The 14,456-nt window shown below is 41.7% G+C and overlaps 1 protein-coding gene across 1 annotated transcript in view; it reads left to right on the top strand.

Annotated features, from left to right (window-relative positions):
* nek10 (NIMA-related kinase 10) overlaps nt 1-14,456 on the top strand; it is a 36,716-nt gene that overhangs the window by 9,379 nt on the left and 12,881 nt on the right. The window contains exons 12-18 of the mRNA XM_034173633.1: nt 3,926-4,129; nt 10,111-10,250; nt 10,683-10,744; nt 10,867-10,938; nt 11,030-11,094; nt 11,214-11,316; nt 13,536-13,569. Of these exons, the coding sequence (XP_034029524.1) occupies nt 3,926-4,129; nt 10,111-10,250; nt 10,683-10,744; nt 10,867-10,938; nt 11,030-11,094; nt 11,214-11,316; nt 13,536-13,569 (680 nt within the window). The remainder of the gene's footprint in view (nt 1-3,925; nt 4,130-10,110; nt 10,251-10,682; nt 10,745-10,866; nt 10,939-11,029; nt 11,095-11,213; nt 11,317-13,535; nt 13,570-14,456) is intronic.

Raw genomic sequence — 14,456 nt, 5'->3', positions numbered from 1 at the left:
AATAATTTATTTGTATGTTACTGCTGCAAATAAGTATTTGAACACCTGTGAAAATCAGTGTTGGTACAGTAGCCTTTGTTTGCAATTACAGAGGTCAAACTTTCCCTGTAGTTTTTCACCAGGTTTGCACATACTGCAGCAGGGATTTTGGTCCACTCCTCCATTCAGATCTTCTCTAGTTCTTTGAGGTTTGGAGTTTCAGCTCCCTCCAAAGATTTTCTATTGAGTTCAGATCTGGAGACTGGCCAGGCCACTTCAAGACCTTGAAATGCTTCTTACGGAGCACCTCCTTGCCCTGGCTGTGTGTTTGGGGTCATTGTCATGCTGGAAGACCCATCCATGACCCATCTTCAATGCTCCGACTGAGGGAAGGAAGTTGTTTGCCAAAACCCCATCCATCCTACCTTCAATACAGTGCAGTCGTCCTGTCCCCTTTGCAGAAGAGCACCCCCAGAGTATGATGTTTCCAACCCCATGCTTCACGGTTGGGATGGTTTTCTTGGGGTTATTCTCATACTCTAAACATGGTAAGTGGAGTTGATTCCAAAAAGCTCTATTATGGTTTCATCTGACCTCATGACCTTCTCCCATGCCTCCTCTGGATCATCCAGATGGTCACTGGTGAACTTCAAACAGTGGACATGCACCTAAGATGAAAATTTCAGACCCCTCCATGATTTCTAAGTGGGAGAACTTGCAAAACTGCAGGGTGTTCCAATACTTATTTTCCTCACTGTAGCAAGTGTTTTCCTTGGAATGCTGTGTTATACATACCGCCCCCTGTTATGTCCAGATAAATCAATTGTATTTTCATCAGTCCACAGCACCTTATTCCAAAATGAAGTTGGCTTGTCCAAATGTGCTTTAGCATACCTCAAGCAACTCTGTTTGTGATGTGTACACAGAAAAGGTTTCCTCTGGATTACTCTCTCATCCAACATCTCCTTGTGCAAAGTGTGCCATACTCTCTCATCCAGCATCTCCTTGTGCAAAGTGCGCCATATAGTTGAATGATGCACAGAGACACTATCTGCAGCAAGATCATGTTGTAGGTCTTTTGAGTAGGTCTGTGAGTTGACTATGACTGTTCTCACCATCCTTCACTTCAGCTTATCTGAGATTTTTCTTGGCCTGCCACTTCAGGCCTTAACTAGTACTGTGCCTGTGGTCTTAACGTTCCTCATAATGTTCGTCAAAGTGGAAACTGACAGCTGAAATCTCTGAGATAGCTTTTTGTATCCTTCCCCTAAACCATGATGTTGAACTATCTTTGTTTTCAGGTCATTTGAGAGTTGTTCAGATGCTCCCATGTTTCCACTCATTAGAATCGATACAAAGAGGAGAAACATTTGTAAATGGCCACCTTAAATACCCTTTCTCATGATTGGATTCACCTGTGTAAGAAGGTCAAGGGTCAGTGAGCTTACCAAACCAATTTTGTGTTCCAATAATTAGTGCTAATGTATTCAAATCAATAAAATGACAAGGGTGCCCAAATTTATGCACCTGCCTAATTTTGTTTAAATAATTATTGCACACATTCTGTAAATACTCGAAACTTAATTTCCCTTCTCAAATATCAGTGTGTTCGTCTACTATATGATATATTTAACCAGTGGCGGCTGGCCCATAGGGGGCGCTAGGGCGCTGCCCTCCTAGATGTGGAGGGGAAAAGTCATAATATATATATATTTAAAAAGTATTATCAGCGTCAGTTTTACTTAATAGTATATGCCTACATGTAATATGAATGATTAAAACAACACTTCCTCCAACTGACTCTCATTCAACAGTGCATTTCCACCGACAGAAGCAGAAAACGTATCATTCTTCGTCTTGGGCGGTCATTCAAAGCGGCCTTGAAGTGCAGCGAAATAACCAATTGTATGTAGTTACGAGGGAAAATTAATAAATATTTGGCAAATCAACATTGCCAAAATTAATGGCTTTGGGGCGCCGGAATTTTAGCCCTTGCTACAAAAATGCGGGAACGTTAGATCGCTACAGTCAGTGATATACGTGACGCTGCAGCTGCTGCTGTCAGTCAGTCAGGAAGAGATGATGGTGATGACGACGTTTGGGTTATATTTATTTATTTTTATTTTGTCTCCGTGTGTTTTGCAGGAGTAAGTTGAAGAACTCTTCGGAGGTTTAAAACGGGACAAAACTAATCAAATCAATGACACCAAAGTTTGGCGGGGATCCTTTTGGAGGCGCATGGAGGTGCGCACATCAGATCTTTCTCGTGGTTTAATGACAGTTGCACATCCCGGTTGGAGGAGAGACGTTTGTCTGACTCGTTATAAACCGTGTCAGGCTTCATTCACACTTTCGGCGCGCAGACGTCACGGAGGCTGCTGATCTGCGCTCTTTACTGCGGGGTGGAAAGGAGCGCATCCACCTCTGCCAGCTGCGGACTGACTCCTCTGGATCCACTTCAGCTCAGGTGAGCTGACGAGCTTCTCGGATTTATTCCCGAATGTTGCTCCTGGTGTGGAAACCCAGGATAAAAATTTAAGATAAAACGAATGAGTGATGTTTTTTTGGTTTGTTTTAGGGGGTCAAAGCTGTGATCTTTTTTGGGACAGCAGACCAGTTATAATGGTAATAGGGGAGGCCGGGGCTGTTTGTAACAGTGTTCAAAGCTGCAGCCATGCTGGTATTTTGATTTCACTTTACACGTTATGAGGATCAGTTTACAGAAGTGAAATATTCTTTGGAGTATTCCACACTCTAAAACAAATTATTTGCTCAGTTTAAAAACAAAACAAAACCCTAAAATAGCAATTTGCATGTTTTTTTAAAGGAATTCTAACTCAGCCACTGAGTACACACAAGACACTTATAGTAAGACAAACCCAGGTTTAGCAACGCATTTAATTAAGTGGTTTTGTATACTTTATTTGCTTTGTCCTCTACACTGTTAATTAATTTTAACCAATTTAATTTAAAGGTTTTGGTGTTATTAGTTAGTCAAGTTATTTAAGTTTTCTAGCTTCTTTAGTTTGCCTCCATTCCACTCAGTAATGTTCATGCAAAATATTACCTTAATTTTCTCTCGCTCTCTCTCTCATACACACACACGCTCTCTCTCTCTCTCACACACGAACACTTTCTCTCTCTTTCTCTCTCGCTCTCTCTTTCTCTCTCTCTCTCTCTCTCTCTCTCTCTCTCTCACACACACACACAAACATTCTCTTTGTCTCTCTCTCTCTCTCTCTCTCTCTCTCTCTCTGAAGGTGGTGTGAACATTGTAGTATATACATAATGTTCTTTTGTCAATTGAAGAATTTTTCCATATTTTGAAAGAGTGTAAATTTGGTGATACTTTCTATTTTGTTAAGGTCGGTGTCATTGTGAACCCCAGGATCTGTTTGTCTGAAGATAATGGCAGTGCAGTACAGTTTGGTGTACTATGTGTGTAATTGGTGTCAAATGGTGAAATGTTCTTTGCTCAAGAACTTGAGTGTTGTATTTGATACTGTTCCTTTCCAAAGTAGAAATGGGGCCTAATATAGCTGTAAATGGTTAACTTTATCTGTAAAACTGCTGATTTTGAGAAGGACATGAAATGATTATTGTGGAATTGTAGTAATTTTCCGACTGTTCACTTGAATGCCTGTACTGGACAAGGCAAGGGAATCTATTGGCACAGCAGCCCCACCAAGACTGTTTTTCACCAGCTGCCACTGTATTTAACTGAAATTTGTAATCCAGACAACCAATGATTTATAAAGGAAAATCATGAAAATGATCATGGGTGCTCAAACTTTTGCATACAACTGTACTTTAAAACATGTACAGCATTGTTTCAGAGAGATTTGGGTCATACATAAAATGTTAAATACCACAGATAATGTCTCCAGGAATTAGCTAAAAAACTTTTATGTGAAACATTTGGATATTTCCTACCTACAGGATGATTGCAGAGCTCCCCGGTGCATGAGGTGAGGAACCAGGTGAGAGAGCTGGAGGGACTACCAGTGCTGCTGAGTCTGCTGCACGGTCAGCACCTGAAGTTGCTGTGGAGTGTCACCTGGGTCCTGGTCCAGCTCTGTGAGGAACCTGAGATGCGGATGGAGATTCGGAGCTGGGGTGGAGTGGAGCAACTGCTCAGGCTACTAAACAGGTGATACACATACTGAGCTCAAATCATTTCTGCAGTAATAACATCACATGAGGTACAAATGGTGATAGATAGACTTTATTACAGACTCGAGGTCCAGATAAAAGAAACAAAACACCATACATGCAACAACAACAACAAAGAAGAAAATAAATAAATAAATAAATAATATAGGGACACTAGACGCCCTTGAATAAATGACACTTATACCAGTGTTTCCAAATCTGTGACGTATACCGTGTGGCACTGTAAGAAATATTAATCAGTTTAAGAATAATCTTATTATCAGAATTATTTAAACGAGAGATGAACTTAAATATAATTGTTCTAAAAATGGCTTGGCGAATGTTCACACGTGCCAGCACAAACATTTCAGTGGCACTGGTCCATTGGGGCCTTTTTAATAAAATTCTCAGAGTCATTATAAGCCACTTGTAGTCTCTGAAGACTCGCTTTCTTGTAGTTTATCTACAGATGTGCAGTGTACAGAGGTGTACAAAATGCTTTAAACAAAGCCAGCTTCACCTCGTCGGAGTAGCAGCCAAATTTTCGAACTAATGTGTTTGCTCTGACATACGAGGTCTGTCCGTAAAGTATCGTACCTTTTTATTTTTTTCAAAAACTATATGGATTTCATTCATATGTTTTTACGTCAGACATGCTTGAACCCTCGTGCGCATGCGTGAGTTTTTCCACGCCTGTCGGTGACGTCATTCGCCTGTGAGCACGCCTTGTGGAAGGAGTGGTCCTGCCCCCTCGTCGGATTTTCATTGTCTGGAAATGGCGGAATGAAAAGGACTTTTTTTTCCATCAGAATTTTTTCAGAAGCTGTTAGAGACTGGCACCTGGAAACCATTCGAAAAATTTATCTGGCTTTCAGTGAAAATTTTACAGGCTTCACAGAGAATAAGGACTTTAACTACAGGTTTAAGGACCCCTTTAAAGGACGGTCGGTGCGCCGCGCTGCGAGCTGCGACGATGCGGCACAAACCACTGGATCATTTCTAAGCTGATGGCTCTGTGGATACGAGACCATCGTGTGCTCTTTCTCTGGTTATCACAAGACCTGGACATCAGCCATTTTCCGGCAGATTTCACTTTTAACAAGAGATTTTGTCATGGAAAGCCGCGCGGAGGCTTCGCGCGTCAGGACCGATTCGCTGATGAAGCGAGACAAAGGAACACCTCCGTTTCGGCATGTTAGAGGACAAGTTGGGACATGTCTATCTCGGCTTTCAGTGCTTACCAGTCGAGTGAGTATAAAAGAACTTGTGGAGAGCTGGACATGTCCAAACTTCACCTCTAACACTCCGAAACGGAGGTGTTCCTTTGTCTCGCTTCATCAGCGAATCGGTCGTGACGCGCGAAGTCTCTGCGCGGCTTTCCATGACAAAATCTCTTGTTAAAAGTGAAATCTGCCGGAAAATGGCTGATGTCCAGGTCTTGTGATAACCAGAGAAAGAGCACACGATGGTCTCGTATCCACAGAGCCATCAGCTTAGAAATGATCCAGTGGTTTGTGCCGCAGCTCACAGCGCGGCGCACCGACCGTCCTTTAAAGGGGTCCTTAAACCTGTAGTTAACGTCCTTATTCTCTGTGAAGTCTGTAAAATTTTCACTGAAAGCCAGATAAATTTTTCGAATGGTTTCCAGGTGCCAGTCTCTAACAGCTTCTGAAAAAATTCTGATGGAAAAAAAAGTCCTTTTCATTCCGCCATTTCCAGACAATGAAAATCCGACGAGGGGGCGGGACCACTCCTTCCACAAGGCGTGCTCACAGGCGAATGACGTCACCGACAGGCGTGGAAAAACTCACGCATGCGCACGAGGGTTCAAACATGTCTGACGTAAAAACATATGAATGAAATCCATATAGTTTTTGAAAAAAATAAAAAGGTACGATACTTTACGGACAGACCTCGTATAGCGTACGACACTGACAAAAATATCCTCATCATCACTCAGAGTATCTGTGATCACATGACCAAGATACCTCACCTGATTACATACATTCAGCATGACCTGCCAGAGTAAAATCAGGAAAAACCAAATGTTTGTCATCATTCGTTCTAGCAATCATGATCATACTTTTCATGTCATTATATTTTATGTCATGTTTTTCTCCATACATGGCACACACATTCAGTAATTGCTGTAGCCCAGCAGAACTGGGACTGAACAAAACAGTCATCAGCATACATCAAATGGTTCACCACTGTATCCCCAACCACACAACCAGTTCTACACCCATTCAGCTGTTCAGACAGACCATTCATATAAAAATTAAATAAAATTGGAGACAAAATGCTCCCTTGTCTGACTCCATTGCTGACCTGGAAAGGGGAAGATATACAATCACCCCATTTCACCTGCATTTTTTGGTGTGCATACTAATACATAAGTAGCCTCACTACGCCAGCATCACTCAATTTTCTGAACAATTTTCCATGGTTCACACAATCAAATGCCTTAGAGGCATCCATGAAACACAAGAATATTGATGCGTTTTTCCCTTTATAATCACTCAGTAATTCTTTTAGAACATACACTCAACAAAAATATAAACGCAACACTTTTGATTTTGCTCTCATTTTGTATGAGATGAACTCAAAGATCTAAAAGTTTTTCCACATACACAATATCACCATTTCTCTCAAATATTATTCACAAACCAGTCTAAATCTGTGATAGTGAGCACTTCTCCTTTGCTGAGATAATCCATCCCACCTCACAGGTGTGCCATACCAAGATGCTGATTAGACACCATGATTAGTGCACAGGTGTGCCTTAGACTGCCCACAATAAAAGGCCACTCTAAAAGGTGCAGTTTTATCACACAGCACAATGCCACAGATGTCGCAAGATTTGAGGGAGCGTGCAATTGGCATGCTGACAGCAGGAATGTCAACCAGAGATGTTGCTTGTGTATTGAATGTTCATGTCTCTACCATAAGCCGTCTCCAAAGTCGTTTCAGAGAATTTGGCAGTACATCCAACCAGCCTCACAACCGCAGACCACGTGTAACCACACCAGCCCAGGACCTCCACATCCAGCATGTTCACCTCCAAGATTGTCTGAGACCAGCCACTCGGACAGCTGCTGAAACAATCGGTTTGCATAACCAAAGAATTTTTGCACAAACTGTCAGAAACCGTCTCAGGGAAGCTCATCTGCATGCTCGTCGTCCTCATCGGGGTCTCGACCTGATTCCAGTTCGTCGTCGTAACCGACTTGAGTGGGCAAATGCCCACATTCGCTGGCGTTTGGCACATTGGAGAGGTGTTCTCTTCACGGATGATGCGAAGGAGATGTGTTGCACTGCATGAGGCAAATGGTGGTCACACCAGATACTGACCGGTATCCCCCCCCAATAAAACAAAACTGCACCTTTCAGAGTGGCCTTTTATTGTGGGCAGTCTAAGGCACACCTGTGCACTAATCATGGTGTCTAATCAGCATCCTGATATGGCACAACTGTGAGGTGGGATGGATTATCTCAGCATAGGAGAAGTGCTCACTATCACAGATTTAGACTGGTTTGTGAACAATATTTGAGGGAAATGGTGATATTGTGTATGTGGAAAAAGTTTTAGATCTTTGAGTTCATCTCATACATAATGGGAGCAAAACCAAAAGTGTTGCATTTATATTTTTGTTGAGTATATATACACAAATCATTACTATGCATGGCTTTAAATCCAAATTGATATTCTGAAGAGATAATCAAAACTCTCTCCAGAAGAATTTGCTCAAGTACTTTAGACAGTATATTAGCAAGAGCAGTAGGTCTGTAATTGTCAGAGCTGCATAATTTCCCTGGTTTATCCTTGATAACAGGAACCAGCAACACTGTCATCATGGCATCAGGAAGATAGCTATGGACCATGAAGGCAGTAAAGCACAGGGCAAGAAGAGGAGCCAACCTTAAACTAGCAAATTTAAGATGCTCAGCAGAGATGGAATCCAAGCCAGAAGACTAACTGATTAACTGAGAGATTAACTGATAAATTTCTAATAGCTTGAACCACCTCATGTGTCTTTATTGTACTTACACCTTCAACAGAGTTTACTTGGTAACACTCAGAGGCGACACAATTAAATAGTCTCTCGTAGTGTTGTTGCCAAAGTGCAGTAATTGCATTTACACCCGAGACGCCATCTACTGTACATGGCAAAGATGGTTTGCAGTAATTAATAAAGTGTACCTCTTTCCAAAAAGCTTTGTTGTTATTACCTAAAATATTATTGCCCATGGCATCAGCCCTCAGACATAGTTCATTTTTACTAATGTACCATATAGCATATTTATATTTTGTATTTGTAAGCTTCTTGTGTTCAAGAATAGATCCCTGTCTAGGTTTACCAGCCATTGCCCATAATTTCGTAGCTTCAGCCACATGTGCATTCCAGCCAGGTCTACCTCTCCTCTTATTTTTAAGCTAGAGAAGAGGCTCGCCAGCTTTAAGTAAAGCTGTAACAATGTCATTGTACATTGCAGAGATATCAGCTTTATGATCTGTGTTAGAACAACTACTGTTTCTGCAGAGGATTGCCTCTCTGGGCAGTTGTATGTTACTCAGCAATAGATGGCTAAAAGTAAAATAGGAATCAATATCTTCCTCTACTAGAGAGGACCAGTCCACTCGATCTGGATTAGATTTGTTTTTGGTTACACATTCAAAAGTGTCAGGTATTAGTATAGTAGTGTATATATAAGTTATAGTATAAAACATACTTCATTTTACACACTTCAGCTTTGTTGTAACTCTCAAACTATGGTGAAATTCTATTGGCAAACTGATGATCTATACATTAAGTAGATATAAATAATTCACTTTATTTATTTAAGTAATCGCTACTGTACTTCAGGCTGAAAAAAAATTCCACACATTGTACAGAGATTGGTCTTCAAAACACAACATGGAACTGAAAAGATGCTGTTGAACCAGCCCAGGCATTGTCAAGGATACGTCATGTCACACTTTGGGATAACGTGATGTCAAGTCTGGGAGTATGTGCTGGTGCCGTTCTTCACTTCATCTATGACACCACAGAACCCCTTTGGATCCTGGATGGTAACCATGCTGGCGGACAGCTGGTCAATTCTCACATCTCTAAAATAACCATCTATCTGCCACCACCAGGTGAAGTGTGGGTGTCCTCTTGGTCTTCTCCAGCCACTGGGGTCATCAACACACAGGCACCTGTGTGCTGTGTCATGTCAAAGGTGATACTCCCTCACAAGGTGATACTCCCTCACAATGAAAGTGATCCAGCTAAGTAACCACTCATTTGTCATAAAGTTATTCCAGTGGTATCAAGGATCCTCCAATGAGACCTACTACCAAAGACATCCAGTCGTCACCTTTGGTCACTGGTTAGCATGTAAGTCTCACAACTGTACAGTAAGACAGGTAGCATCTGGGCTCTAAAGAAGTAGAACTTCATTCTCCCGCAAAGATATCTGCATCACCAAACACCTCTGTCCAGTGACCTCATAACTCCATAAGCTCTTCCCAGGCTCCTCTTGATTGCAAAAGCTGACAACCCAGAGGCATGTCACTGCTGAAATAAGTGAATGTCTCTACAAGTTCAACACTTTCACCACATACAGACACAGTTCTGATTCCTGAGTTCAAGAAGTCATTGAAAGCCTGGATTTTAGTCTAGATGCAGGACAAGCACAAACCCAGACTCTCTGATTCCTCACTCAGCTTATCACGTGCTGCAATCAGGGTATCCGTTGACTCATCATCTGGAAAGTCAAAGTTAATAAAACTCTCCTCACCAAAAGAAAAAAAAAAAAAAAAAACACCTAGGTTGCTTGTTTTCACAATCCTACCCAACACCCAGTCCATGTAAGCACTGAACAGTGTAGAACTCATCACTGACAAACGTCCATTTTCACTGGGGAAAACTTAATTCACGAGATAAAACAACCAGTGAAGCTGTGCTTTGATTTACTTAAATGGTATTTTTGCAGTGACAGAAAGTATGTCTCAGACCCGTCATTGATTGACACCCTCTCCAGTGCCAATGCAGTTGGTCGTATACAGAGAGAGCACATCAGACAGGAGCTGAGCCCACAAGAGGAGTTGGACAACACAATGGCTCTTCAGTCAGGTCAGGAAATAGTAACTATTGGAACTGCAGCAAGCTGGAACACAGCAAGTGAATAAATGATCTTTGACATATGTATAACTTTAATTATAAATTTCCCCCATTTTCTTGTTGGTTCATCCAAAGAAGAACAATGATCTTTTAATTACTACAGTAAATGTGTGGATATGATTTTATGTAACATACTTCCCTGTGACAGACTGGCGTCCTGTCCAGGGTGTAACCTACCTCATGCCCTATGACTACTGGGATAGGTTCTTAATTGGCCCTTAATTGGAGTAAGCGGGTATAGAACCTGGATGGATATGCACTTCTAATTCTGACACCCTTCAGCAGAAAAATCTCATGACTCCACTGCCATCTCTGGGGACTCCCTGGGGGGGGGGGGGGGGTCTCAAGTAACACCCATTAATCTTCTTTAATCTTGTCTTCCAGCCTGCTGTGCGATGCTGACTGAACTTTGTCTGGATGACACGTCTGCTCACCATATTGTGCAGGTTAGGAAAAGCCCTGCCTCAAATAGCAGCAAAATCCTTGAAGAGGACATTAATCAAGATATGTAAATGAGATCACAGATTTGAACATATTTCAAACATTGCTCATTTGTGAAATTCCAAAGGAAAATGGCATCTATGTGATGGCAAAATTGATTTTACCACAAAGCTCTGGACCAAAGGCTGCATCTTTACAGGTATCTTTTTTTTTAATTAATTCTAATTTACATACCACTGTTGTAAATACCAGAAAGTAAGAGGTGCTGGTCTGTGTTTATGTGTTGGCAGTGCTATGCATTCCGGGCCCTTCGATTTCTCTTTAGTGTGGAAAGAAATAGACATCATTTTAAAAGGTGACATTACGTTAAAAGATATTGAATCCAACAGCTAATTTAGCTAAATTTGGAAACATTCTTATATTCTATATCCTGGTAAAGATTCCAGTGTTGTTGTGTAATCTCTTTTCTCTTAGACTGTTTCCCACAGACTTATTTGAGCTGTTTATTGATGTTGGCCATTATGTACGGGACCTCACGGCCTATGAAGGACTGCAAACCAAAGTTTCACTGTACACTGTAAGGAAACATTTAAATTGATTCTTGTTAATTCAGCTAGTACTGGATGTATGTAAATGGAAATGAAAGGGGAGGAGATAATCAAGTAGTTAAAGTGATGGATTTGTGACCAGAGGATCTCAAGTTCAAGTCCCCATCAAAACTGGAAATCACTAAGGGCTCTAGGCAAGGTATTTAACATTTCCAGTTAAGTGTTATTTTGGGGAAGACAAGGAGACTTGTCAACAAATTTTTGTTGGCTCAATTCCTCAATCACTCAGGAAAGGTGCCCTTGATCAAGGCCCTTAATACCCAAGTTGATCCCAGTGCGCAGTCAAGAACCTTGCATGCCAGCAACCTGACATCAGTGTGGGTGTATGTGAGGCATCAGTCTAAAGTGCTTTGACCATGTAAGCCCTATATAACTGCAGTTCATTTACTGTTTAACTACATTTCAATACTGCTTTTCCATACATGGCAGACCCTCAAAATGCTTTACAATGGTGCTGCACATTCACCGATTCACACATGCACTAATGTCAGGGTGCTGCCATGCAAGGTGCTCGACTGCACACCAAGATCGACATGGGGATGAAGGACCTTGATCAAAAGCAACTTTCTTGAGTGATAGAGGAACTGAGCATGTAACAGTCTGGTTCCAAGTACCCTTTGCTAACCTTCAGGCCTCCTCTTCCCCAAAATAATAAAAAATAGCATAATTAATAATTAATTATAAGTAATGATGAAAGCAAAACAAAATATTAATATGTTTGAATAGTGGGATAGATTTATTTATTTCCTTCTTGTTGACTGGTGGTTGGCTCTCACTGCGGTATTGTATCACTTCCTGTTCCGGAGCACAGCGGTGTTTTGCTGTTTTGCTGTATCTGTTAGCTGTTTAATCTGCGCAGTTAAATTGATCTAGTTACCTAGATAACGATTTGTTTCACAGTGTAATCTTCACGTGCCTTAACTAAAGCACTCCCTCTGCTGAATCACCTCTAAATTATTTACACGTTATTCACTTTGCTACTAGCTCTTAGCCGGTTTAGCATGACGGCTTCTCCCGTCTCTCCCGCACTTTTCTGCTCTGGGTGTGAAATGTTTAGTTATTCCTCGGCCTCCTTTAGTAGTAATGGTACTTGTAATAAGTGTAGCTTATTCGTAGCTTTGGAGGCCAGGCTGGGCGAATTGGAGACTCGGCTCCGCACCGTGGAAAATTCTAAAGCTAGCCAGGCCCCTGTAGTCGGTGCGGACCAAGGTAGCATAGCCGCCGTTAGTTTCCCTCTGGCAGATCCCGAGCAGCCGGGAAAGCAGGCCGACTGGGTGACTGTGAGGAGGAAGCGTAGCCCTAAACAGAAGCCCCGTGTACACCGCCAACCCGTTCACATTTCTAACCGTTTTTCCCCGACACACCCGCCAAGGATCAAACTCTGGTTATTGGCGACTCTGTTTTGAGAAATGTGAAGTTAGCGACACCAGCAACCATAGTCAGTTGTCTTCCGGGGGCCAGAGCAGGCGACATTGAAGGAAATTTGAAACTGCTGGCTAAGGCTAAGTGTAAATTTGGTAAGATTGTAATTCACGTCGGCAGTAATGACACCCGGTTACGCCAATTGGAGGTCACTAAAATTAACATTGAATCGGTGTGTAACTTTGCAAAAACAATGTCGGACTCTGTAGTTTCCTCTGGGCCCCTCCCCAATCGGACCGGGAGTGACATGTTTAGCCGCATGTTCTCCTTGAATTGCTGGCTGTCTGAGTGGTGTCCAAAAAATGAGGTGGGCTTCATAGATAATTGGCAAAGCTTCTGGGGAAAACCTGGTCTTGTTAGGAGAGACGGCATCCATCCCACTTTGGATGGAGCAGCTCTCATTTCTAGAAATCTGGCCAGTTTTCTTAAATCCTCCAAACCGTGACTATCCAGGGTTGGGACCAGGAAGCAGAGTTGTAGTCTTACACACCTCTCTGCAGCTTCTCTCCCCCTGCCATCCCGTCATTACCCCATCCCCGTAGAGACGGTGCCTGCTCCCAGACCACCAATAACCAGCAAAAATCTATTTAAGCATAAAAATTCAAAAAGAAAAAATAATATAGCACCTTCAACTGCACCACAGACTAAAACAGTTAAATGTGGTCTATTAAACATTAGGTCTCTCTCTTCTAAGTCCCTGTTAGTAAAAGATATAATAATTGATCAACATATTGATTTATTCTGCCTTACAGAAACCTGGTTACAGCAGGATGAATATGTTAGTTTAAATGAGTCAACACCCCCGAGTCACACTAACTGCCAGAATGCTCGTAGCACGGGCCGAGGCGGAGGATTAGCAGCAATCTTCCATTCCAGCTTATTAATTAATCAAAAACCCAGACAGAGCTTTAATTCATTTGAAAGCTTGACTCTTAGTCTTGTCCATCCAAATTGGAAGTCCCAAAAACCAGTTTTATTTGTTGTTATCTATCGTCCTCCTGGTCGTTACTGTGAGTTTCTCTGTGAATTTTCAGAACTTTTGTCTGACTTAGTGCTTAGCTCAGATAAGATAATTATAGTGGGCGATTTTAACATCCACACAGATGCTGAGAATGACAGCCTCAACACTGCATTTAATCTATTATTAGACTCAATTGGCTTTGCTCAAAATGTAAATGAGTCCACCCACCACTTTAATCATATCTTAGATCTTGTTCTGACTTATGGTATGGAAATTGAAGACTTAACAGTATTCCCTGAAAACTCCCTTCTGTCTGATCATTTCTTAATAACATTTACATTTACTCTGATGGACTACCCAGCAGTGGGGAATAAGTTTCATTACACTAGAAGTCTTTCAGAAAGCGCTGTAACTAGGTTTAAAGATATGTTTCCTTCTTTATGTTCCCTAATGCCATATACCAACACAGTGCAGAGTAACTACCTAAACTCTGTAAGTGAGATAGAGTATCTCGTCAATAGTTTTACATCCTCATTGAAGACAACTTTGGATGCTGTAGCTCCTCTGAAAAAGAGAGCTTTAAATCAGAAGTGCCTGACTTCGTGGTATAACTCACAAACTCGCAGCTTAAAGCAGATAACCCGTAAGTTGGAGAGGAAATGGCGTCTCACTAATTTAGAAGATCTTCACTTAGCCTGGAAAAAGAGTCTGTTGCTCTATAAAAAA

The sequence above is a fragment of the Thalassophryne amazonica genome, chromosome 7, assembly GCF_902500255.1.
Source record: "Thalassophryne amazonica chromosome 7, fThaAma1.1, whole genome shotgun sequence".
Taxonomy (NCBI): Eukaryota; Metazoa; Chordata; class Actinopteri; order Batrachoidiformes; family Batrachoididae; genus Thalassophryne; species Thalassophryne amazonica.
This window is presented reverse-complemented; position numbering and strand designations above follow the sequence as displayed.